Below are 27274 nucleotides of genomic sequence, written 5' to 3'. Positions count from 1 at the left end.
AAGAACAAAGTAAGAGGCATCACACTTCTTGGTTTTAAGCTATACTGTAAAGCTATAGTTATCAAAACACATGGTACTGGTACAGAAACAGACAAATAGACCAATGGAACAGAATTAAGAGCCCAGAAATAAGCCCAAGAATATATGGTCAACTAATATGTGACAAGGGAACTAAGAATATTGAATGGAGAAAAAACATTCTCTTCAATAAATGATGCTCAGAGAATTGTATATTCATGTATAAAAGATGAAAATTGACCCATATCTTACACCACTCACAAAAAAATAAAATGAATTAAAGACTTAAATGTGAGACCCCAAATCATGAAACTCCTAGATGAAAACATAGAAATAAACCTCCTTGACATGGGTCTTGGCAATGATTTTTTAGTTTGATACTTGAAGTATAAACAACACAATAAAAAATAAACTAGTGGGACTACATCAAACTAAAAGCCATCAGTACAGCAAAAGAAATCATCAATAAAGTGAATGGACAACCTATGGAATGGGAACACATATTTGTTAATCCGTATATCTGATAAGGGGTTAATATCCAAAATACATAAAAGATTTATACAACTCAGTAGTGAAAAAAACAGCCCATTTAAAAATGGGCAAAAGACTTGAATAGACATTTCTCCTAAGAAGATGTATGAAAGGTCAACAGGTATATGAAGATGTTCAACATCACTAGTCATTAGGGAAATGCAAATTAAACCACAATGGGATGTCACTTCATTCCTGTTAGAATGGCTGACATCACAGAGACAGATAAGTGTTGGCGAGGATCTGGAGAAAAGGGAACATTTGTGCACTGTTGGTGGGAATGTAAACTGGTGCAGCCACTATGGAAAATGGTATGGAAGATTCTCAAAAAATTGAAAATAGAACTACCATATGATCCAGCAATTCCATTTCTGAGACTATATCCAAAGAAAATGAAAACACTAACTTGAAAGGATATCTGAACCTCCCATATTCCTAACAGCATTATTTACAATAGCCAAGATGTGGAAACAAGGGTCCAGAGATGGATGAATGGACAATGAAGTTGTGGTATATATTTATACAATGGACTATTATTTAACCATAAAAAAACAAGGAAATCCTGCAATTTGTGACAACATGGATGGACATTGACGGCATTATGAAATAAGTCAGGTACAGAAAGACAATTAATATATGATCTCACTTACAGGTGGAATCTTAAAAAAAAAAAGAACAAAAACCCAAAACCAAACTCAAAAAAAAAAAAAGCAATCAGACTTGTGGTTACCAGAGGCAGAGAGTAGAGGGAGGAATAATTGGAGGAATGTAATCAAAAGGTACAAATGTCTAGTAATGAGATAAATAAGTCCTAGGGATGTAATGTGCAGTGACCATAGCTGACTGCTGTGTGATACATACGGAAGTTGTTAAGAGTAAATCCTGTGAGTTCTCATCACAGAGAGACTTCCGCCCCTTCTTCTTTTCTTTTTAATATATCTATATGAGAAGATGGATGTTAGCTGAATCGCTTGTGGTAATCATTTAACAATATATGTGAATCAAACCATCATGCTGTATGCTTTAAACTTATACAGTGAGGTATATTATTAATTTATTAATAAAACTGGAAGAAATCTGTACAATAAAGGTATTTTGAATTATACATCCTAATTTAATGTTTTTAAAGCTTGGATAAATGAGAGGACAAGAATAGAAAAATCTCTCGTGTTTATACCATGTAAATGCGACTAACATTCTTAGTATGTTTTTTTCCAAAAAACTTAATGCATAGATTTTTCTTACGTAATTTGAGTCAAATATAATATAATATTGAGGTTTTTTTCAATTTATCATATACACATATTCCACATTTTTATACTTTTTAAAACTGCATAATATGGCTACACGGTACTCCATTGAGAAGATATAATGAAGTTAATTAATCATTTCCCTGTAGTAGACATTTAGGTTACTGTCTTTCTAATTAACATTACCATGTTTCTAATTAACATTAATAATAAACCCTGATATGAATGCTTCTCTGCACAGGTTATTTTTTTCTTGTACTTAGAATTGTTGCTGGGGTACTTCTTGTTCCATCCAAAGCTCCTTCACCTGACCAGCTACTGTGAATCTGGCTACTAATAGCTCACAGGCTTGCCTTCTCCACAGAGTTGTCTTTCACTTTGTGGAGGTATGTCTGGAGGAAAGGGTCATTTTAGTCAAGGATGTGGAAATCATGAAACGTGAGTAATGGGGAATGCGATAAACACGTTGAGCCTAGAAAGGAGGAAATTTGGAGTTTCGTTGCGTGGCAAACAGATGAGATACACTTTTGCTATAACTGCAAAGGGAAGAGTTAAGGTTAAAGGCTTTAGATAAGAAAGAACAATTATTCTAGATTGAGGTGCATGTCCTAATAATTGAAGTTATCCCAAAATGGGATAGGCTGCTTTGTGTGGCACTGAGTTAGTTCTCTGTCATTGTAAATATTTTGTTATTACTAAGAGTGTTAGGGAAACTGACAAAACAAAACAGTATTAGGGGAACTGAGTTATAGAGATCTATTCTAACATTTTAATTCCTTGATCCTTTAAGTGTTTGTATTAGTGCTATCAATAACCTCTTATATGTTTCAATATTTACTTCACCATTTATTTCTTCTTGTGCTTGTAAGCTAAGAAGTTGCAAGAAGAGTTGCTCTAGAAATAAGTCAGAGAAAGACATGTATCATATGACCTCACTGATATGAGGAATTCTTTTTTTTTTTTTTTTAAAGATTTTATTTATTTATTCGTGAGAGACAGAGCGAGAGAGAAAGGCAGAGGGAGAAGCAGGTTTCCCGCGGAGCAGGGAGCCCGATGTGGGACTCGATCCCAGGACCCTGAGATCATGACCTGAGCCGAAGGCAGACGTTTAACCATCTGAGCCACCCAGGCGCCCTGATATGAGGAATTCTTAATCTCAGGAAACAAACTGAGGGTTGCTGGAGTGGGGGGTGGGGTGGGAGGGATGGGGTGACTGGGTGATGGACACTGGGGAGGGTATGTGCTCTGGTAAGCGCTGTGAATTGTGCAAGACTGTTGAATCTCAGATCTGTACCTCTGAAACAAATAATGCAATATATGTTAAGAAAGAAAAAAAAAAAAGAAGAAGAAGAATGTAGCAGGAGGGGAAGAATGAAGGGGGGGAAAACGGAGGGGTAGACGAACCATGAGAGACCATGGACTCTGAGAAGCAAACTGAGGGTTCTAGAGGGAAGGGGGGTGGGAGGATGGGTTAGCCTGGTGATGGGTATTAAAGAGGGCACGTTCTGCATGGAGCACTGGGTGTTATGCACAAACAATGAATCATGGAACACTATATCTAAAACTAATGATGTAGTGTATGGGGATTAACAGAACAATAAAAAAATTAAAAAAAAAAAAAGAAGAGTTGCTCTAGAGCAAGAGGAGGATCAAGTTTAGAATAACAATGGCATGTGTTAGAAATTGTTAGGGAAATATAACATTGTCATTTAAGAATTGATACCAATTTTTTTCAAGCTTTTGTTCTCACAGACATCTGTTCCTGATCTTAAGATTTCTGAGCATCATTCCTCTCCCCCTAGCTGACAGAGGTCATGTCTATGTTGCTGTTAATATCTAGTGCTCTGATACAGCAAATATCAGATGTGTAGAGAGTTATATTTTAAATTTTAATAAAAAATTACTATACTAAAACATTACTTTTAAAGACCAAGGTTCTTTGAAGGCTGAGATTCACTATTAACTCTGTTAAAATGAGTGATGATTTCTAGAAATTATAAGGCATCTGACAGTTCAAAACTATTAGCCCAGAGGACATGAGTCATTTAATTTTCTTGAAGAATTTTATCTAATCATTAATTTTTACTTGTTTTATTAAAACATCCATTTGGCATTTCATTTTCTATGCACTGTTATACCCAGAAAAATTTTCCTCCTGGGGGCCTTAGAGCCCCTCCAACACTGTAACTGTTGGTCCTCATTCCAACTTGGAATTGGCAACAGTCTGTAAAGTGTATGTTAGAAAAGGGGTAACATTAATAGGGTGAATAGCAAATGTTAGTTATCTAATGAAGTCTTTGGAATGGAATTTTTCAGTGTTTTTTGGGGGGCATGTTGGAAATCAATTTTTTTTTTCGAGAGAGAAAGTGAGTCAGCAGGGCAGGCAGGGGACAGAGGGAGAGGGAGAGAAAGAATACCAAGCAGGCTCCAAGCCCAGTGCAGAGCTCGATGCAGGGCTCGATCTCACGAACCTGAGATGATGACCTGAGCTGAAACCAAGAGTCTGATGCTTAACCAACTGAACCACCCAAGTGCCCCTAGAATCAATTTTTTATGTTTGAGGTTACTGGCTTTCCTAGTCTGATTCTTTTTGTTCATTATAATTTTATTAGATTAGAATACACCCTGCTGTACCTATTCACTTCATTCGTCCTTCACTTATTCAACATTTACTATGAACATACTGTGTCTAGTTGTTAGGCTACAAGCTACAAGCTAGGAATACAAAATGAACAAAATATGGCTTCTGGTTTCAAGGAGAAATTTTTTGGTCAGACACTGCAGAAGCCCCAGTGCTATGCATGTCTTTAACAACCTAGTATCCTAAGTAGATCATTGAATGCTTGCCAAGAATAAAGTACAGACATGTGACATTGAACACTCATCTCAGCCATCCACTTGGTTGTCCCACATGGACCATTGGTAACATTCACTGGACACTTTGGTGGTCACTGTTGGCTCTTTTGCCTTCTTCTGAAGCCCATGGTCTCCGTGCAGTGTGGAGCTACTTCAGGCATGGTTCACCAAGGACACCATGCAAACAGAGAAATGGTTTTTCATTCCCACATTGCACCGCTGGACCTTTCCCCTCCTCCGTGCCCACAGTTTTCTGCCCTCATAACTGAGACTGGAAGGTTTAAACATACTTTCCAGAGTGAAATGGTTTCAAAGAATATATTATATAGCACATAGTTTTAATGAACTATGGGTAACAGTAGTATCATTTCACAGAAGAGATCTATCCTATTGCTGTTTAATTAAAATCTTTCTGCTGATGGAAAGTTCTCTCTCTAGTGTTTTCTTTAATGCATTCATGATGCATCTGTCTGGGCTCCCTTACTAGAGATATCTTTCATTATAATCCACTTATCTAAGTTTGTAATTAAACTTCTAAATGTAAAATTTCCAGTGGCAAATTGCCAGGGTATCCAATGAACTTGTTTTCTTTCTCTGAGAGAAATCACTCTTTGAAAGTCTTGCTTTTGTGTTTTGATCATTTTGTCATTTTAAAAGTATTTGAGTGTGTGTGTGTGTGTGTGTGTGTGTGTATGTGTGTATACATAAGTACATACACATTAATAGTGTAATATAGTACATGACGATGAAGAATGCCTTTCTATTTAGTATCATCAATTTCTGCCTGTTTCTATGAAATTGAGGGTAGATAGCATTGATAAATAAATGTATTGCATTTTTTAAGGTAGAAAAATGGTAACATGAAATGTATTTCAAGGCAGCTGCCTTCAGGCTTTGTTGATATATTTAAAACATCTAGAGAAAATAAAATTAAAAAGAAAAACCCTTGGAACTACTAGCAGAAAGAACATAATCTGTTTTCCATTGGTTAAGCATGTTCTTACAACTTTCTTTGTGGCTTATACAATAAAAGAAGAATCTAAAAACACCTTTTGCATTTCAACTTAATTTGGAATGTTCTCTTTCAGGTGTTACTCCATTCTTTTGGGAAGTATGAGATGAGAAAGGATGAGAGTAAATTCTATCAAATCTTCTGAATCTAATGTGCAACTCATTAATGGTCAATGCCTAACCATAATAAATGAAAGCTTATAAAAGATAATGGGAGAGATTGCTAGAAAACTTTACAGGCTTATAAACATGTTACTATTTTTATGTCAACTGTGGACACGTTTTTCAATAAGTTCCTTTGCAACAGTAGATGCATAATTAATAAAGAGAAAACAAAACTATATTTACAGTTTAACTGGATAATTCTGACATTAAATATTTAGAATCTTACATTGAAGAAAATATTAATGACTAATTAAGTATTTTTTAATTTCAAAGGTCAATAGTATTTGAGAAGAGGATGTTATCTTGTTCACACATTCTAGTTATACTGAATTCTTATAAAGCTCTTCAGAGTGATTGTTAAATATAACCTTACACAAAAATCACTCTTTCTCCCCATTTGTATATATAAAACATAATAAAATATATATTTACTTATTTATAAAATTTGGTAAAAAGAGATGATCAGATTCTTTCCTGCACCTTTAACCCTAACGGACTGTAGACTAACACCATTAGGTGCCTGTTTTATTTCTTAAAATATCTACAAAACTGATTGTACTAACTTTATTACTCTTTCCAGAATGTAATGCTTTCAAATTGAATGCATTTTCTTTTTGTAATTAACCTAAGTTCCTCCAAAAAAGTTATATAGATTTTATTTTTTCTTTAATGACTACCTTATGTTTTTTCATATTGTTTCCATTAAACCACTTAACTTTCATTTTTTCCTACTTTATATGAAAAAAAGAGTCTTCACCTGAAGACTTAAACATAGACAATATAGAGCTTTTTCTATTCTCCTGATCTTTTGGGGGTGTGGAATAGGATGCTTGTAATTTATTTATAAAGTGAGAGGAATTTTTCAGCCGTTTGCCATAACCCATATGATTTTCAGGGTTTCACAATTACTAAATTAACTTTACTGGACACAGAGGAAAGAATTCAAAAACTTGAACCAAGAGAAATTCATAACGTTATACAGTTTCCCATTGGCCTGTTGAAAATCTGATGAATGTTATTTCAGAGACAGCCTGTTGTTCTAAATTTAAATAATTTCCATTTGTCTATAAACTAAATAAGTTATAGTAGCCATTAAAATTAAAATAACAAGTATACATTTTAATCAAAATTTCCTTTTTTGCTTTAAATGCAAGGGTTAGGATCCTGACAACATCATTTATGGAAACAGAGCAGCATTAAGTAATGATGGTAGTTGTTGAATAATAATGCAGGGAAGGTCCTATGATGACAAGTAGGAAACTATACATTTTTTTTTTAAAGATTTACTTATGGGCGCTTGGGTGGCTCAGTTGGTTAAGTGACTGCCTTCGACTCAGGTCGTGATCCTGGAGTCCTGGGATTGAGTCCCACATCTGGCTCCCTGCTTGACAGGGAGTCTGCTTCTCCCTCTGACCCTCCCCCCTGTCATGCTCTCTCTCTCTCTCTCAAATAAGTAAAATCTTAAAAAAAAATAAAAGATTTACTTATTTATTTGAGAGAGAGAGAGTGAGAGAGCATATGAGTGGGGGGAGGGGCAGAAAGATAGGAAGAGAGAGAAGCAGACTCTTAGCTGAGCACAGAGCCCTTGTGGAGCTCAATCCCAGGACCCTGAGATCATGACCTGAGCCGAAATCAAGAGTTGGACGCTTAACCGACTGAGCCACCTAGATGCCCCAGGAAACTATACATTTTTAGAAACCATTCCTTTTAGATAAATTTTGTTTCTGTTGGTTTCATAATTTTATTCCCTTCCCATAGGAGGCATAAAACTTTATGTTTGGGAGCTATTTTGCACTTTAAAAAAAGTAAGTGATAAGTTTTCATCTAAAGACATGGAAATATGATTCTTTTAAAATGAGAGTCAGCACCTTTATTTACTTATTTTTAAATATTTATTTAAGTAATCTCTACACCCAATGTGAGGGTTGAACTCAGGACCCCGAGATCAAGAATCACATGCTTCTCTGATGGAGCCAGCTAGGTGCCCTGAGAGTCAGCACTTTTAGTCCTCTCTTAAATTTGTAGCAGATAGTTCTGTGTGCTAGATAAGACCCCATTACCTGTGTATTTAGACATCCTGCATATATTCCAAATGTTGGGATTTTAGAAAAATTTTACTGTATTTCAGAGTAATCTAATTTTTCAGGTAGATGGGCTTTTCTAGCTGTCTATTTGCCCTTATATGCCAAAGCCCCTTTATCAAAATTATGGCCCACCACCAAGAAAACTTAACTAGAAAAAAATTTACAAATGTAGACTTAATAATTCTTTCTTTCATTAGCTCAACTGAACATCTACTATTGAATATTTATTGACCATCTACTGTTTCCCAGGCAATATACAAAGCACTAGGCATATAACAGTGAACAAGATGAAATATGCAGATGGTACTAGAGGAGACGAAAATAAAAAAAAAACAACAATATGTATTAGATTGTCAAGTATTGATCCTTTTTAAGTGTTACAAACACAGAACAAACAAATGTCAAGAGGATAGATTGATTGCAACTGTGTTGAACAGATGGTGGTCTGGGAAGGCCTTTGAGAATAATGAAGTAAGGAAGCAAGCCATGTGGATACCTAAAGAACAGTACTGTAAGGACCTTGAGAAAGTGCATCCTTCAGGAACGAATAAGAGGCCAGCATGTCTGGGCCAGAAGAGTGAATGGAGATTAGTAAGAAGGGGAGGATGCAAAAATCCAACCAGCAGAATCTTTAGATTTTATTCCATGATGGGAAGCCATGAGAGGATTTTAAGGAGGGCAGTGTATTTTTCTTTCCTAAGTATTATCCTGGATTTTCTATGGAGAGTGCATTGAAGGCAATCAAGAGTGAAAGCAGGAAAACCAGTTAGGAGGCTGATACAGTAGCCCAGGTGAGAAATGATGGTGCCTGGCACTAAGAAGGTAGTGGCAAAGGAGATGGGAGGTGGCCTGATACTGGAGAGATATGTGAAGGTGTTACCAATTAGGTTTGCTGATGGATTGGTTTTCAGATGTGAGAAAAAGGAAGGATTTCAGGATGACTCCTGGGCTTCTAGTCTGGTGAAGTGTGATGCCATTATTGAGACAGGGACGCCAAGGGGAGAACTGGGCTGCAGGCTACATAGGGACATCCCAAGCTTTGTTACACTACACATGAGTCGCCTATCAGACACCTCTGTGGAGATGTTCAGCAGTAAATTGCATTCATGAGTTTAGGGAACAAATCAGGACTGGAGATATGGGAATGAATATGGGGAAATGGAAACGTGGAGAGTGACATTTAATGCTGAGGGATTAAATAAGATGACTTGGGAAGTGAAGAAAGAAAAGGAGTCTGAGGACAGAGTCAGAGGTATGTCAATGTAGAGGTCAAAAAGAGAAGAAATGCTAGAAAATGAGGTTGAGAAGTAAAAATGTTCGGTGTCCCTGCCCCAAGTGAAAAAAAAAGTGATTAAGTAAGAGGAATTGGAAGATTTGAGCAATAACCAGGAACACAAGGAGTAACAAGGACATGATTCTGTGAGGTAATAGATGGTTTTCCATGAGGTGATGAAATTATAAAATGTGTCCATAATACCTCCAGAATCAGGGAGGGCTTGGCAGCAGCATGGGGGATAGGTGCATAAATATGTTCTTAAATGAGACTATGTATTAGTGGATTTGTTCTCACTGGGGAACCTGAGGCAGCTTACCAGAGTAATCACTACCCTTCTCCTTTATTTGTAGTTTATCACATGTGAAGCACCCTTTCTTTACTGTAATGACTCTTATGAAAAATGACAACAGATGCAGTGACTTTTCTTTGAATAATGTGTGTATTACTTACTGGAAGTAATCAGTATGGGAAATAAACCAACCTCACCTGTTTAGAAACAGGGATATCTGCGTTCAGGTTTACAGGGAGTTTCAATGTATTGCTTGAATCATGGAAGACATGTTTCAATCTGTAGAAGTCATAGACAGAGGCACACTCATTCAAATAGGTCTATCTATCAATAGACCCACTGCATGTAGGGACATGGGTACTGTAGATGTTAGAGTTGCTTTCAGCTCATGTAAAAGAAGATACATAAAAAAGTGGACTTATTTCCCTAACAAAGTGGAAAGTTCAGAGGTTGACAATCTCAGGCTTCTTCTACATCCTCAACTCTATCATTTGTAGTGGGCGGTGTTCATCGTCATGGGCTTAACATGGCTCTGGTCCCTCCAGGCATCATATCTGTGTTCCAGGAAGGGATAATGGAAAAGCTGCCGATGGCAAAGAACCACACTTTCACATCTTCTGCTTTGGGATTTTATATTTTCATTGGAGACTAAAACTATATTTGACACCCAAACCATTGGTCAGAACTGTCATGTGGTCACTCTAACTGAAAGAAAACCTGGAAATCTGGAAATGTGATATATATATATATGTGTGTGTGTGTGTATTTATGTATATATTTATGTATATATGTGTATATATTTATGTATATATTTATATATCTATAAAATAGTGTCTACCACAGCTACCAAGATGTAGTTTTGAAGGTTTTGGCAAATCTGTTTCAAGTCTTCTATCATGTCCTGTGGTGAAAGTTTGTTCAGAGATACGTAAAATATTTGCGTGGACTTTGTGCAGAACTTTCTGTGGCCTCATTACATGATGCAAACCTACTGCAATTATTAATATAGAAAACCAAAGATCACGTGATTGTATATTCTTTGGTATGCTTGCAGATGCCTCATGCTTATATTGACGTAATTTAGGATTCTGCAGAGTGAGGCGCATGGAGGAAGAGGCTGGTGTTTAAAAGGCTTGAGGAAGTTTCTAAACATCATGTCATCACGAGGCCAGAGGTTACTTTCTCATAAAATAGAGATGATAATATCTATTTTCTCCTTCACAGGGTCAGTGTGAATCTTTAATGGGGCTCTTGGTACAGAGTGCTTTTACCTCTTCAGAAATACAGCACAAAGTCACAAGATTGGGCGGTTGAAAAAAAATCATCTCTCATTCCTTTGCTATAGGGCAGGATTGCATTCAAACTGTTCTTTAAATATTGCTAGAGTAAGAGTTTTTCTGGATTTTGAAAGAATAATGACAGTAGTAACAATGGTAACCTTTATTTAGCAAGCACTCATTCTCTGGCTGGCCCCCATCTAAGTACTTTCTACCCATTATTTGATTCCATCCTTGCCCCCTAAAGGTTAGGAGATGACTGTCCTCCTCATTTTGTAGTTAAGGACCCTGAGGCTCTGAGGCCAGGTGACCTGCCCGGGTCACCACATGTGATGCAATAAGCAGATTGGGGCTGTGGTGTCAGGCCCATTTTGTAATCCAGCTTTGACATTTTCTGGCTGAGGTAACCTTGGAATAATTATTTAACATCCTTAATGATCAGTCTCTTTTATATCTGAAAAATAGGAATAATTGCTCATAGTGTTATGTAAGGATGGAGTGAACTGATATGTAAATTGCCTTGCATAAGCTGCTGAGAGACCCTACATAGGGCTATAAAGAATCTCCATTTTCAGGGTTATGAGAAATTGCTTGTGTTGATACGGGATTACGTTGCTCCTCTCTCTTGTTGCGGAGGAAGGCCATAGAGATCACTTGCAAACGACTTACTACCTCTGTGACCTTGGGCTTGTCACTTAACTCTCCATGCCTCACCTCCCTCATCTCTGAAATGAGGGAAGATAAGAATAACTTAGGTACTTAGGCCAGGATTTTGTATATTGACAGATTAGGAAGGATGGAATGGAATGCACAGTATTGCAGTCAAAAAATCAGGCAGAGAGTTGAGAAAAAGCAGATATTTCTATGCTTTCTCCAGTACTGTTTAGTTCACAATCACTTGTAGTGGGCATCTAGCTAGAGTGGCCATCAGTTGAGTCAGCTGAGCATGTCAGTCGGGTGGGTCTCCACCTCCCGCATCCTCCCCTCCAGGCCCTGTTACTCAGCCGTCTCTATCGAGCCATCTTGTCCACAAGTCGCCATGAGATGGCGCTATGGAGATATGTGTGGTCAAGTTTGCTTGTATATTCTTTGGTATGCTATTGGAACAGCTTTTCTTTCCTTTTCCTTTTCTTTTCTTTTATGTTTTGTGCCTTTTAAATATTCAAGGACTTCAATGATAAGAATACATTTAAAGGGAAATGAAATGCGTATAAAGTGTAAGACACATTTTTCATAGTTCGAATGGCCTTTGAATGATTAGAAAACTAAGGCTAAAAGGAGAAATGGTGTTTTTTTATTCTTCTTAGTGTTCATCAGTTTAGAGCTAACCTTGCAAATACATTTTGGATGCTAAGATATATAGTAAATAAGTTGATTTGGAAACTAAACACTGGTCGTGATGTAAATTATTCATGCTATCGTGGGTAGCACATGCTTCCTGCATAATACATTGGTTTTTTTTTTTATTGTAGTTACAGTTTTTTTCCACTTATGCTCTACAAATAGAGAAGTGGAATTTCTCATTGTTTCTTGTTTCCCCTCTTTTTTTTATTGTGAATTCTTGTGTGGCTTTTCAAGTGCTGGATACAAGGATGACTCCCACTGTCTTTGAAGGGATAATTGATTAAAGTTTCAGGCATTTGGAGGAAAGACAGGGAACACAGTTTAGTGGGGTAAGACAAACCTGTGTTCAAATTCCATCCTGTGCTGTCCATCCACTTGGCAGAGATTCTCATTTTACTTATATGTCTAACACATGTAGCATGGCAACTGGTAGAAGCTTCACTGAATCTAGTTCCCCATCCTCTGTCCCTAAGCTTCCTGGGGAAAGGGAGGTAGTGAGGTATAGAATTGTTGATAATACAGATACTAAAAATGTGTAGGTGTTTCTAAGAGTAAGATTGCTGTGGCACCCTAAATTGAAATACTTTTGTTCATTCTCTAAGATCTGTATTTCAGATTTTGTTGTTGTCGTTGTTGTTAAGATCAGCCTAAGATTTCTACTGGTACTATCCTTATTAGTCAGTGGTAGACAGAAGATATGGTGACTGTAGGCATCCAGTAGGCTCTCAAGCCACTCTGCTCAGGGATCTGCCCCTGGCTTAGGTGAACACAAAAGGAACCTCCAAGACATTGGATCCCTTGGCAGAGTTAGCACAGGGTTCTGGAACGGTAAGGAAGCCTAAAAGGAGATCAGGGCTCACAGCACCCTCTACTCAGGTAATTGTGATGGTTTTGTTGTTGATGTTTTTATTTTGAAAGTAAAATCCAAAGATTGATGCAAAATTCAAGATATTTAAATATGAATTTTTGACTAATCATTCCAGCTCACATGCAGTCTCACTGGAACTCTTAATTCTTTTAAATCTTTTTTGGCTTCCCACCTATAACTACTTAGAGTGTAGCAAATACACTTTTGGTCCTCCTTCTCTTTAGTTTACATATTAATGATCTGAATATGTTTTTAGATAATGCTGGATCCATGTCTGTCACTGATGGGGATGGACAAGGTCCCCTCCTATACCCTGGTGATTTCATGGCATAAAAGAAGTTTTCTTAGCAGAAAGCCAGTCCTGCTAGCCAGTTACTTTATTAATAGTAATGATACTAGCTTAGGATCAACTACCCTAAGATGCAAATCATTTTTACCAAAAGTTCTATCCTTAGAATAAACTAAAATTAATATCCATGTTGCAAAACACAGTTGTAGCAAATCATACTCTTGGATGTTTGCTACAAAGAAATGTAGCCAGTTCAGTTCTCTAGGCCTGAGGTTTTTGAATCCTGTCCAGTAATGCTGCAAAGGTTGCGTGAAATAGTCTCACAGGCCAGTCTTGGGGGCAGTCAGGCAAGAGAGCGCAATCTTATTTCAGTCGGCTCCCTCCACTGTGATGCTTCTCAGGCTTGGTATGCAATACAGAACTTGAAGAAAAGGTTTTGGTTGCTTATCCAAGTACTGTCTTCATCCCTTGATCCAGGCTGACTGTCAGAGAGCTGTACACTTGAACTTCACTGCTTGACTCCTTTGTAGAATCTTTTTTACTCATCTGTACTTTTCCACTGTGCCCTCGGAGTATTCCAGGAGAGCCAGTCTGCTGCATATGGCTTGCCACTGTTTCTTTGATTCGATGAAGGGCTGTGTTCAGCACATTGCTCGGCACGTCATCTGTGTCTATGAGGACTCATGGGGTAAAGTCCATCAGTGCTTGAGAGCAGAGCAGTGGCTCCTCCTAAAACAATAATGAAACAAAGAAGATAAAATTTGCTCCTACATACATGAGGGCTTTAGTAGCTACTTCTTTCTTTGGTCACTAGGAAGCTCACTCCCTGCTTTTAGCAATCTTGTGGGTAAATATGTAGGGACGATAACTTCTACCCTTGATAACCTTTTACTGTTCAATCCTTTCGTCCCCCTCCACCTATGTCTCTTAATCCATTTTCCCAGTACGTGCTCCCTGGCATGTCCTCTCCAGTCTCCTTAGCTCTGGGCAGATTTTCTTATTATCATTTGGGAAACTACCTGGATATCCTGTAGGCACATCAGACTTCATATTCTCTAGAGGAAGCTCTTTCTGTCTTCCTTTTCAAACCTGCCCCTCTTCCCCTTTTTTCCTTTGGTAAAGGGGTCCCATCTGTTTGATCATGTAAGTTGGGAATCTTGCTGCCTTTTTTGTCTTCTCTCTCTCATATCCCAACCAATTGTTAACTGAATCTGGCCGCTGCACCACATTTCAAATCCCCCCAGATCCTTTCATTCATCAATTCTTGCCTGGACTCTTTGCCTAGTTTCCTAACTAGCCTCATCTACCATGAATCCATGATACACACTGATGTCAGTTATTTAAAAGTTATTTGCTCTCCTAGAATTCTTATTGCTATTATTTACCGAATGAAGCCCAACTCACTCACATGACATTCAAGGCTCTTCATAATGTGCTCCCCAGTCTGTCCGTTCCTCCTGCCCCTTTGCATCCTTCACAGCAGTCACCGGCCCACTCACAGGCCCCCAAACACAAAATGCATGTCAGCACCTAGTTCTCGTGGCCTCAAGTGCCCTTCTTGGCTCCTTCAAGCCCTTGTTTCCCTGAGGCTCCTCTCAGATATTACCTTGTGTGAGATTTCCCTGTCTTTTCTTCTCACCACAGAAGATCTAATTGTGTCCCCCTCAGTCTTTCCATTTCGCTTTCTTAATACTACTGTTAGAGCATTCTTTGCCCTATTTTGGACTTAGCTGTGTGTGCATGTTTCTTCCCAAATTGTGAGCTTCTCAAGGAGCTTGGCTAAGTTGAAGGAGGGAATAGACCAGGTATCTGCCAACCCTGCTCTTACAAACAAAAATAGACTGACTGGGGGACTGTGGAGTCCTTAGGACTGGTAGTTTCTCCAATTGAAAGCACGGCTAATTAACCTTTGATCTTAAAATGTTAATAGTATCTGTACTCTCTGTATGGTAATGGGAAATTTGTAATGTATCATGATAAAGGTTCTAGCAGTCAATGTGAGTTTTTATAATTTCTGCATAGAAGAAACTTACCTGGTTTTCTTTCTTTTCCTTTTTTTGCTTCTGTTTCTGTTTTTTTAGGAATAGGCAAGCCAAGAGGCTGAAAATCTGAAGAATGTTTTCAAAGGGTAATCTGGCTGTCACTTGCTGGTCATGGAGGAGCATGAGGAAGCTATTTCTATTACTTTCTCTCTTGCTGTCCCATGCAGCTCATTTGGAAGGCAAAAAGGATAATCAGTTCATCTGGAAACCAGGTAGGAATGTCCTGGCTGTTCCTTTGTCCTGTTTTCATTAATGAGAAGAATAATCTTTCCATCCTTGTTCTTATTTCTGGAGTAGTAGGAAATAGCCAAAGAAGAAGGATAGACTCTTTTTCTTTATAATAAAACTTACATTTAATTTTTATTTTGGCATAATTGTCACCTCTATCTGTGATGCTTGTTATACTTCTGAATTTTCATGTTGTTGTCAATTAAAGTTATGATTTCCATAGTTACATCTGCTTCTCCTTTGTCAAATATATCACCACTGGGCAGCACATTTGTAGCAAAAATGACATCTGAATTTAGTTGATATCCTCAGCTAAAAAGGCTTTGGACCAATTCTGTATGTTTCTTTCTTTTAGCTGACAAACTAGTTAGCTATTTATTATTGAATATTTTCTAGCATAGATCCTACATATTTAGGTTTTGGAACATGAAAAATTGTCCTAACAGCTTTGCTCATTAGCTGTGACTATAAAGTCTCCTTAATGTGTTTTGAGATCTTTAGCTACCTTGTACATAAGTATATGAATAAGTTTAATTGCAATTTGGAGGCTTGTACATAACTCATGTTCTTCTCTAAGTATTTCCTTAATTTGAGTGTGGAAAAGATCTGTTAATTTTAATTTTAAAGGCTAATACTTTATTATCTTAAATGATGAACCCTAAACATCTTGGCTCTTTGTATCACTGATGTGTTTCTTTGCTCTAGATTTTAATTTTCTTAAAGTTTCATAATCAGATCATTTAAAATATTTATTACTCTTTCAAGAGTCCATTCTTGCAAATACAGATAACTTATACACTTAATATCTTGGAATAGGAGAATGGGATGTTGTAGAAGATGTATGGTCCTCAAAGAGTTTTCATTTTATTCTCATTAGTTGTAAATTAAATAGACTGCAAATGTATTGTGGCACCATGGAAATATGTACAAAAGTGATGTTTGTAATATTTAAATGACTTTGCAAAAATGAAAGTAAATTATGCTTTAAAGTATATTAAGTAAAAAACCCAGCACCATTAGAGATATGGTCTGGAGGAAATTTAATTGCACTAAAGCCCTTATAAATTAATTTAATTGTGGGCTCTAATACCACATTAGTGATTTGTATTTTTTACCACATAGTAGTTTTAGTGAGCTTTGGAAATAGTTCTAAAAGTCAATCTTGCAATTCTGCGAAGGGGCTATTTTGTTTTAATCACAAAAGGCTAAACATTTTATCAAATCTAAATGAGCACGTTTATATGACTTCACTCTTGTCTAAAGTTCTCCCAAAAAGTGCAATTAAGATGGAAAATAGCAAATCTGAACACAAATGAGAGGTGTGGAGAAAAGGGGCTTCTTTGGAAACCAATTTTCAAAATAAGTCTGCTTTTCTAAAAGCAGGTCATTGGAACAAGATGGTACAGACCCATGCTGCAGTGGATGAATTCTTTGATAACTGTCAAACTTCAGTTTCAGAGATACAGTCCTTCCCATCAGACATATTGCATTGTTCCAAATGAGCATCTCTGTCATCACTGTCATTTTCCCTGGTATTCATTACTTTTTTCCCTCCTTAATGTGCCATCAAAAAGGTAGTAAATATATACTTCCCATTTGGGTTTGCTTCGAAATTACAAATTTATTACTTGTATATGACCAGATATTTTAAAAGTAGAAAAAATTTAAAAGATACAAAATGAAAAGCCAAAGTCCAGACTATATATTCCATTCTCCAATCTCTTATGTATCCTTTAGAGATTTTCTCTGCACATGTAAGTACATCTCCATGCATATGTGTGGATATAAACCACATAAGATACACACAGACACACACAAAGTATTAGTATTATTATTATGTAAGGTTCTGACAAAAAAGAAAGAGTATACGCAAAGAAAGTCATTGGGAGCAGTTTAATAAAAGGACTACGAATTGTGGAGTGCCCATGAGCTAGTGTCAATCTTTACGACTTCTGGATCTGCAGGGGCAAAGAAAGGAAGCGGTTTCTGGAATCTGGAGAGAAAACTTTATGGAGAGGATGCCCAACAGATGTCATGACCTTTAGAGAGATATAACCAATCTGCAGTGAGAAGTAGGAAAGGGGCCAGGGGAATGAACAGCCCTTGCCCTCACATCTCCTGCCAGGGCTCTCATTGGCTGAATCCAACCAGAAACCACAAGGCAAGGGACCCCATTGATTTATCTATACTGACCAGCCTCCTGGGCAGGGAGCAGAGTAGAGAATGGTGGAGAAGGTGGTCCTGAAAATATCTAATTCATACATGCATGTATGTACATATGTACACACACTTTGCTTCATACAATCAGAATCATACTATGCACTTCTGTTTGCAGCTTGCTTTGATCACATAATGATGTCTTGATGAACATTACCTATTAGTGCACATGGGTCAATTTCATCTTTTAATAGTTACATAGTATTGTTTTGTATTTTTATTCAATAATTTATTTAACCAGTGCCTTGTGGCTTTCATCTTTTCTTCTTCTATTGCTTGGCATTTTAGCAATTTTTAGTGTTTTGCTACTATAAATTAGAGTGACATGAATGCAACACTATTGTAAAGGTAAACAATACATCCTTTTGAGGAGTCATATGCATTAGAGCAATTCTGGGTCATTACCTTCAAAGGCAATTTCAACATATTAGAATCTGTTAATGTGCTTATACGTGAGTCTATTATATTTTATGTGGATTTGAAAAAAAAAGAACCTGTATTGCAGGTGACATCAGTTACATTTTTGGAGTATGTTATCAAATCTGACAACTCAGGTCCAGTGTATTCTGAAATTTGAACAGCTTTGCCAGGAGACCCAGGTAAGTATATTTTAGAAACCTAGAAACCATTCTCTGGGTTTAGATTGTAGTATTAACAACTTAAGCTTTTTGTTAGTGTCTTTTGTTTTCCCTTGAGTCCATAGATGAGCTGTTAGTCAACCTCATCCTAATTGGAGGCATTTCTAAGTGACTCCTGGCTTTGGACAAACAATGGATTGATGAATAATAAGTGAGTGGCGCATTATGTTGCTAAGGATTTCTGTACTGAGAGAAAGTCTGGTGAGCTGTAGGCTGTGGGGTCATTGATCTGGCAAGGCTGTTGAATGCCTGTCATCATTGTGATGAGATCCTCTGATCTATATTTAGTGTCAAGCAATCTGCCATCCATGCCAAGGAAGAAGGATTGTGTCAGCAAGAGTACCAGCTAAGGAGTGATGTTGCTTGTTGCTTTAAGTAAATATATAACTGTTCATGTCTGCATGCTTTGTAGAGATGAACAGAGCATGGTTTCTGAAGCCAAAGTAATTAGTGGTCTCAAAACATTTCTCAGTATTGGTTCTAAGGGGTTCATTCAGTCCACTAATACCTGTCGAGTCCTTATTGTGTGTCATGCACTTTTACAAGCACGTGAGATAAACTGAGAATAAAACAGACAAAGGAATGGGGTAACGAACACGATTAAGAAGGTGAATAAACAGTATGCTAGATGGTGGTAAATGTTTGTAAGGAAAGAGAAGGAAAGGAAGAGGGATATGCAACGAGAGGTGTGCGGCCGAAACACCAGCAGGTGGGCTGTGGGGTGCCTCCCCGAGGAGGTGAGTTTGAATAAAGACTTGAAGGGAGAAGGGAGCCAGCCATGGGGAGACAGGTAAAGAATTTTCCAGATGAAGGGAACAGCAAAGGCACAAGGCCCTGAGGCAGGAGTGTGTGAGACAAGTTTGGGGACCAGAGAAGAGGCCAGCCTGCTGGGACAGAGTGAGCCTGGGGGACAGTTACAGCTCAGGTCCGAGATGGAACGGGGCCCAAATCAGGTATGTCCTCAGAGGCCAACATTACAATTTGGCTTTTGCTCCGGGTGAGGCAGAAAGACACCGGGGTGACATGATCTACTAATAAGATTTTAGTAGAATCATTGTGGGTGGTCAGTTAAAAATGGTGGAAGTGGGGAGGCCAGTTAGGAGGCTTCTGTAAAAATAACGAGGAATGATGGTAATAGCTTGATCCGAGGTCATGGCGGTGAAGGTGGTGAGGAGATTGAATTCTGGATATATTTAAGGCCCTGGTTTTCAACCAGGGGTGATTTTGCGCAGCAGGGGACTTTTCTGGTTGTCACAACTGGGGCGAGCTACTGACAACCATGTGTAGAAGCCGTAGGACAGCCCCCACAACAATTACCAGGCCCCCAAGTGTCAATAGTACCCAGACGGAGAAACCCTGATGGAAGGTAAAGCATCATGACTTACTAATATGCAGGGGCAGGGAAGCAAAGAGATTCAGGGGTGGCACTGAGACTTTGCCCTGTGCAGCTGGATGAGTGGGTCTTCTGCCACTTAATACGGGCTCAGTGTGAAGGAGCTGTCATGGAGCCAAAGGACATTAAAAATTAGAGTAGTAAAATACACATAACATAAACTTTACCATTGTAACCATTTTGAAGTATACAATTCAGCGACATTTAGTATGTTCACAGTTGGTGGAGACGTCACCACTCCCTAGTTCCAGAACGTTTTCATCACTACAAATTACATTTTGCAAGTGAGTTTATAAAAAGACTGGAAAACAAGTTTTGCAATGAATAATAAGGTATGAAAAGAAAAAAAAATTGCATTTGTCTCTTTGTGAGAAGTTCTTTTAATAGCCTTAAGTCATCCTAAGAGATCCATTGAGTAGATGAGAAAGAGCTAGAGCTTTGTACACAGGCAGACCCGTATTCGAATCCCAAGTATCTAAAGAGGAGAGAGTTCTTTAACTTCTCTCAGCCCTATTTATCCATCCAAAAATGAGGGTAATAAATAATTCATGGGACTCTTCTGAATGTTAAGTAAAACAGTATATTGAAATACCTGTGTATAGTATACCTACTCAATAAATGTTAGCTATTATTTTTATCATTACTAATAATAATTCAATGCTTACAATATCCTTGCTTTTATGTTATCTAATTTTTGCATACTTTTGTTCCTTAAACACACAGAAAAGGGGAGATAGGTTTGACAGTTAAACATATTTTATTAATAAATGGTCATAAGTAATTTCACTAACTTTTTAGGTCTAAAACTTTCTATATGACAGACTCTAAGAAAGCTTTAATTTCAGTAGCTCCTTCCCAGTGAATAAAAAAGGTGAGAATAATGACTCATGTTCTAAGAACTAAGTAGGTAAGTTGGAATTAATTGTTTTGGGGAAAAAAAGGGGGGATTATGAAAATGACATTGTATAAGGAAAAAGGATCTTACATAGGATAATATTTAATTATAGCTTAAATAATAATATTTTCAGTGTTGAAAGCACTCTAAGAAAAAAAATAAATATTTAAAGTTTAGGAATCCTAGGAAAATAAAATGTTCTTAGGAGAGAGCTAATTTTTTGACTATGTCCATGAAATATTTCTTTTGAGAATTTGATTAAATTGAAATCATTTTAATTATTTCTATGGATATTAATTTGTCTTAGAGACATGTACGTAACATAATATAGACTCAATGGTGTGATTTCTGTGATATCAAAAAGCATAGACCTATATGGCATGGGATTCACTTCTAAAAATTCTAATTATTTTTCCTTAGAGACCACAGGTACTAATTTTATAATGCTCCTATTAAGTCAGAAAAAGTCTATATTATTTAAATAATATAAAAATAAATTATTTTGCTTTTTTTCCCTAAGTAATACCATAATGCACACTCTCTGAGGACAGGGATTTTGCTGATTTTATTCATAGGTTTGTTCCAGGTACCTAGAGCATAGGTAACTGTTGCATGAAATATTCCCAGCACATTAAGTACTTGCAGAATGAGGGGAACTGTCTTCTGTGGGTTTGTTTGTGTATATATGTATATTTAAGAGGGTTGGAAAGTGATGAGACTGAAGAGATAGAAGGTATGATTCCTGTTATTCTAGAACTTGAAAGAAATACTGAGGAGAGAATATAAAATTAATAAAAGCCAAAGTCAGACTTCTGAATCAGTAAATATAAAAATAAATGATCCATATTTCCTTGTTGCTTGGTTCCAGGACCCTTTCTGATCATCTCTGGAAAAAGATCTTGAAGACATGTTTTTATAAAGAGGAAGAGGTGCATAGTTAGAAATTTACTGTTACTCTAATTCTTATGATGATGCATTACAGTCACATGTTGCCTCCCGGTTCATTTTCACAGAGGCAGCCACTTCCAGCTCTTTTTGCTGTTTATTCTGATGTTCCCCTCCATATTTCTAAGCCATCTGCTTATTATTGAGAGTTCTTGGTTTATACATAGTCGATATTTCCTATTGATTTTCTGTTATGTTAGTTGAGGATGTATCCCTTATCTCCCTGCCACTTTCCCTCCTTACTACCCCCCTTCAAACGGGTGAGATCAAAATCTTTAAATCAGTGAGCAGTGTTTATGTGATTATTTTTACATAGATATTGTTCTCTGTTGAGCCAAGCAGTGTACTTTGCTTCTGTGTCCCTTCTTTTCAGTTTTTTGTTTGACACAGAAGTAAAACACTGCCTCATTATTTTCTTTGGTTTCACCTTCTTTGAGCCTATTGATGTCTTTTCCCCAGTGCTGCATTTGATGGGTCACATGCCTATTGTTAATTTTTTTGAAGCACTTAAGCATGGTTGCAAGCACTCTACCATATTTTTGCTTTGGGAGATCTTTCCACTCTTGTTTTCTTTAGAATATTCCTTCATTTTTTTCACCTGGAACCTTGTGGTCCCTGTTCTGTTTCTCTTCTTTGCCTTTATTGCTTTATTTTCTAGAACTGCCAAACTTATCTGGTAAAACTGCTAACACAGGGTACATTGGAAGTAATTTTTCGTGTCTGAAAGTGTTTCTGTAGTTGTCATACACTTGACTGATAGCTTGGGTATGGAGTTCAAGGTTAAAGAGCAGTGTACTGTACCATTTATGCTTCCTTTAAATTTCTTCTTCTCTTTTATTCATGTGTTTGTTTTGATCATGGTCTCTGATGTGGGGATGTATGAAGTGTACATAGTACAATTCAGAATTTTGAAGGTTTTGCCTCCCTGTATTTTAGCTTCTGGTGTTGTTACTAAGAAGTTTGATGTTATTCTGATCTCATCTCTTCGTACATTACTTGCTTGTTTTCCTCTTTCTGGATCCTTCTTTTTTTGCAGGAAGTTCTGAAATTTCATGATAATATACTTTGGGGTAAGTCTTTTCTCCTTAGTGTGCTGAACATTAAGAGGATATTTTAATTAACATGCTCAGGCTCTACAGTTCTGAGATTTATTATGTATGTGATTTTCTCCCTCCTGAAACTTCTCAGACAGATATTTCAACTCTCTAGCTGATCTTCAATTTTTAGATATTTCTCCTGTTTTTTCTTTTGCTTTCTTTTGTTTGTATTTTTATTTTAATTTCTAAAATATTGATTCTACTTAATCTTTTAGCCTTTCCTTTGAACATATTTCAATATCACATTTTTTGATTTCTAAGACCTCGTCTTCTCTGATTATATTTTTTTAGTGCACCTATGTTAATATTAATTTAATTTTTTCCCTTTCATTCTCTGTACCATTTATGCTTCCTCTAAATTTCTTCTTCTCTTTTATTCATGTGTTTATTTGATCATGGTCTCTGATGTGGGGAGCTTTCTTTTAATGTCAATTGATTATTGTCTATCTCCTTACTGTTTTCCAAGAGTGAAGCACTAAAAGCTGTTGGGGCATTCTGCATATCTGACTCAGCTTGGGCTTCATCATCAGGCTTCTCTGAGTGATGAGCTGGCTTTTTTATTGGAGAATAGGTTCCTCAAAATTCTATATCCCTCAGCCTAAAGAGCTTTACTCTGGGTCTTAATATGGGTATTATTTAAGGTGAAGGCTAAGCTGCTGTAACAAAGATACTCCCAAGTTCAGTGGCTTAAAAACAATAGCACCTCTTGTTGCTCTCTGGGGAAGGTCTCATAATGTTAGTGGTCCAGATTGATTAGTGATTCTGCAACATATAGTCCTTCAGCCATGTGTGGTTTTTTTTCTGTCTTGTGGAAGGATATTATCCTCCTCTGCCTATCCGGGCTACATCACAGTCATTTCCATGTTCTAGTTAATCGAAAATTAACTTCTATTATTAATTTGAAATGATTTCATATTTTATTTTTTTTTTTATTTTTATTTTTTTAAAAGATTTTATTTATTTATTTGACAGAGAGAGACACAGCGAGAGAGGGAACACAAGCAGGGGGAGTGGGAGAGAGAGAGAAGCAGGCTTCCCGCGGAGCAGGGAGCCCGATGTGGGGCTCGATCCCAGGACCCTGGGATCATGACCTGAGCCGAAGGCAGACGTTTAACGACTGAGCCACCCAGGCGCCCCTGAAATTATTTCATATTTTAAACATCGTTCTTAGGAATAAAAAGTATAATCATAAAAAAAGAAGAAAAAGTTAACTCCAACAAGTAACATGGAAGTTCCATACATGTTTCATTTCTCTGTTTCTGTGCAACAGCCTACTCCAAAATAATGGTTTCACACAAAACAGTCATCAAGTTTACTCACACATCTGCGGGGGAGGGGGATGGGCGGGTGTTCTCACTTGGGGTCTCTTATGCTGTTGCATTCGGATGGTGGCAGGGACTGAGTCACGTGGAAGGCTTCCTCATTCACATATGAGATACCCAGCTTGGAAAGTCTCAAACAGCTGGGGTTGGAATAGCTGGGCCTCTAGGTATCTCTTTCTCTCTATGTGGTCTGTGTGCATGGTCTCTCCATATTGAGGCTTCAGGGTAGCCAGAATTCTCACATGGTAGCTGAGGACTCTCAGAGCAAACTTCCAAAGAGACCTAGGCAGGAGTGGTGTGGCTTTTTCTAACCTAAACTAGGAGCCATGCATGGTCAGTTCTGCCACATTCTGTTGGTTACAAGAGAATCTCTAAGGAAGGAACTTAGGTTCCATCTTTTGATGGGGGAGAGGCAAATAATTTGCAACTATGTTTTAAATTTGCCATGATCCATCACTTCTGTTCATATTCCATTGGTGAGAATGTAGTCTTGTGGTCACTTATAGCCACAAGGGAAGGTGGAAAATGTAGCCTGTGGTTTGGCAGCCATGTAAGAAGGGAAAATAGATTTTGTCATGATTAACAGTCTTGATTACAGGGGCTATTTAGTGTCTGGATTACCCTGTTTCCAGAGAAACAGAGCATATAACATATATACATTATATGTATGTGTGTGTGTGTGTGTGTGTGTGTGTGTGTGTGTGTGTGTATTGTGGGGATGGGGAGAGAAGAGGGCAGAGGGAGAGAGATTATATATTATCTATCTATGATAAGGAATTGGCTCATGTGTTTATGGAGGCTAAGAAATCCCATGATCTGCCATCTGGAGGCCCCAGAAATCCATGCTGTAGTTTCAGTTTGAGCCTAAAAGCTGAGAACCAGGGGAGCCAATGGTGCAAATCCCAGTTCAAATGCAGAACAGTGTCTCAGCTCAAGAAGTCAGGCAGAGAGTGAATTTTTCTTTCCTCTGTCCTTTTGTTCTGTTCAGGCCCTGAATGGATTGGAGGATGCCTGTCCAAAGTGGTGAGGGAAGTCTGCTTTACTCAGTTTACTGATTCAAATGTTAATCTCAGAAACACCCTCACAGATATGCCAGTAAATAATGTTTAACCAAATATCTGGGCATCCTGTTGTCTAATCAAGTTGACACATAAAATTAACCATTGTCCCCTCGTCTCCTGAAATGAACATTTCCTTGACTGCCTACACTGCACTACTGAAAAGCCCAGGGCTAAAGTCTTGGCAGACGTGGCTCAACGTTGAGTCCTCAACATTTCACTTAACTCCTCTCTTTTGAATACCATACCTCATCCTTGTCTTCCACGGTGTATGCTGTCCTCAAAAACGTTCTCTTAATGAGATGAATTTTGCTGTCTGTTTTCCTGCCGAGATTGAGGAAGGAACAGAGAGAGGCCTCTGTGGGGCTAATTAATATTCTTTATAGACTTTTAATTATTGCCCCCGTCAAGCCACAAGCCTTACTCCTTTCTGGTGCCCCTAGGTCCCAAGTCTTCCCAACATTCTGCAAGTATAGATTGGCTTTTTCTCTTGTTGCTCCCATACTCTTCTGTAAGCACCTAATCTTCAACACTCTTTACATTGTCAGGTCACTTCCTGCTCCTCAATCCACTCTCTGTGCTCCAGAATTTATTGCCAACTGTTCTGCACCTCTTACTCTACATGTTTTTGACCCTTATTGAGTTATATCATTTAATGCCTTTATTGTCGTTACAGGGGGGTATTAGGAGTGAAAATCTATACATGTGTCATGTTCCCTGAGTTAATGGGAAGTCTTCTCACTTACTTTTCTGCCAATTCTACTAAAGGCTATTTATTCTGGAATGGAAAGGGTGTCAAAATGTTAATTTTTTATGGTGATTGACTCAGTTACTCTCTTTGAGCATGCATTACAAAATCTGTCTCTGATAAAGTTAACTGGCCAACCTAACTGTGCCTGGGCTAAAATTTTTAAAATTTAATTTGGATGTTTATTGGCTCTGTATGCTTTGGGTTGGACTGAGCTATTGGATTGGTGATTAATCTCTGGAGGTCAGATTATCAATGGAAAATTCCTTTATGGCCACCTGGAAATATCTCCCTTCAACTTTTTCTTCCGTGGTAGAATTTTGATACTTAACATACGTTTGAATTATTCTTAACTAGGAAAATAGAGACTTCCATGGAAAGAAATACAAAAGTCAAAAATGAAAACAAGTGAGATCTATCAAAGTGGGATTGAAACATGAATTAAAGGCTACAAGACAGTATTATGAATTCATAAAAGCAAACTTAAAAGCTTATTTTATAAACATCTTCATGCTCATCACCTTAGGTACCATAAAGCATAGTCAATCTTGATCAAAAACAAATAAGAAAAACAAAAGCCTGCCTTTTTGTAGGTTGATTATAGATTTACTCAATTCATACACTTGTTTTAATATATCCACAAAGTTCTCCAGAGGAGAGATGACATCTGTGCTGCAGACATTAGATAATATCTGAGACTCAGAGAAAAATAACTCAAAGGTATACATTTAAGGCACCTGGGTAGCTCAGTAAGTTAAGTGTCTGCCTTTGGCTCAGGTCATGATCCCAGGGTCCTGGGATGGAGCCTCACACGTAGGGCTCCCTGCTCAGCCTAGAGTCTGCTTCTCCCTCTGCACCCCTCCCTCCCTCCCGCTCTTGTGCTCTCTTTCTCTCAAATAAAATAAACAAAATAAAATAAAATCTTTAAAAAGTATACATTTAACACCATTCATATTTACTACTCTCTTTAATGCTATGTACTTTTGAAGCTTATTTTCATAGCAAAAGTATGAATATGAATTAACCATCTCATTCTTTTGTTCCTTTGCTTCCTTGGAGTTACTATAGTAACCAAACTGTGGTTCATGTAGGGAGTCTGTGATATTGTTATCCCCTTACATTGATCCCCCCAAAAGAGGAAAATAATAAGCTAATGTGGAAATAAGTAGTTTTATCACCCAATGGTGGATTTCATTCATGACTACATGTTACTACAAATGGAACATAAGAAATGATAAGAATAGCATATGGATATGTTTTTGTGTGTGTGTGTGGATTTTTCCTCAGGATTAATAATTTTTTAATTGAATGCAGCTGTTCAAAGATTTTTGTTGCTAAGTATATGCACTGTGTTGAAAAGGAGTGACTGCATTTTAAATCTTCTTTAGAAAACCATTTTGAGGCTTAATTACTTAGCTTTATTTGTAAAGAAC

At 37.5% G+C, this 27274-nt stretch overlaps 1 protein-coding gene across 1 annotated transcript in view; it reads left to right on the top strand.

The window, feature by feature from the left end:
- The window catches only part of THSD7B (thrombospondin type 1 domain containing 7B), an 870666-nt gene that overhangs the window by 111675 nt on the left and 731717 nt on the right, over nucleotides 1-27274 (top strand). Inside the window, exon 2 of the mRNA XM_032411208.1 lies at nucleotides 15340-15512. Coding sequence (XP_032267099.1) covers nucleotides 15374-15512 — 139 coding nt within the window. The 5' untranslated portion in view covers nucleotides 15340-15373. The remainder of the gene's footprint in view (nucleotides 1-15339; nucleotides 15513-27274) is intronic.

Source organism: Phoca vitulina, unplaced genomic scaffold (genome assembly GCF_004348235.1).
Source record: "Phoca vitulina isolate PV1807 unplaced genomic scaffold, GSC_HSeal_1.0 scaffold1, whole genome shotgun sequence".
Taxonomy (NCBI): domain Eukaryota; kingdom Metazoa; phylum Chordata; class Mammalia; order Carnivora; family Phocidae; genus Phoca; species Phoca vitulina.
This window is presented reverse-complemented; position numbering and strand designations above follow the sequence as displayed.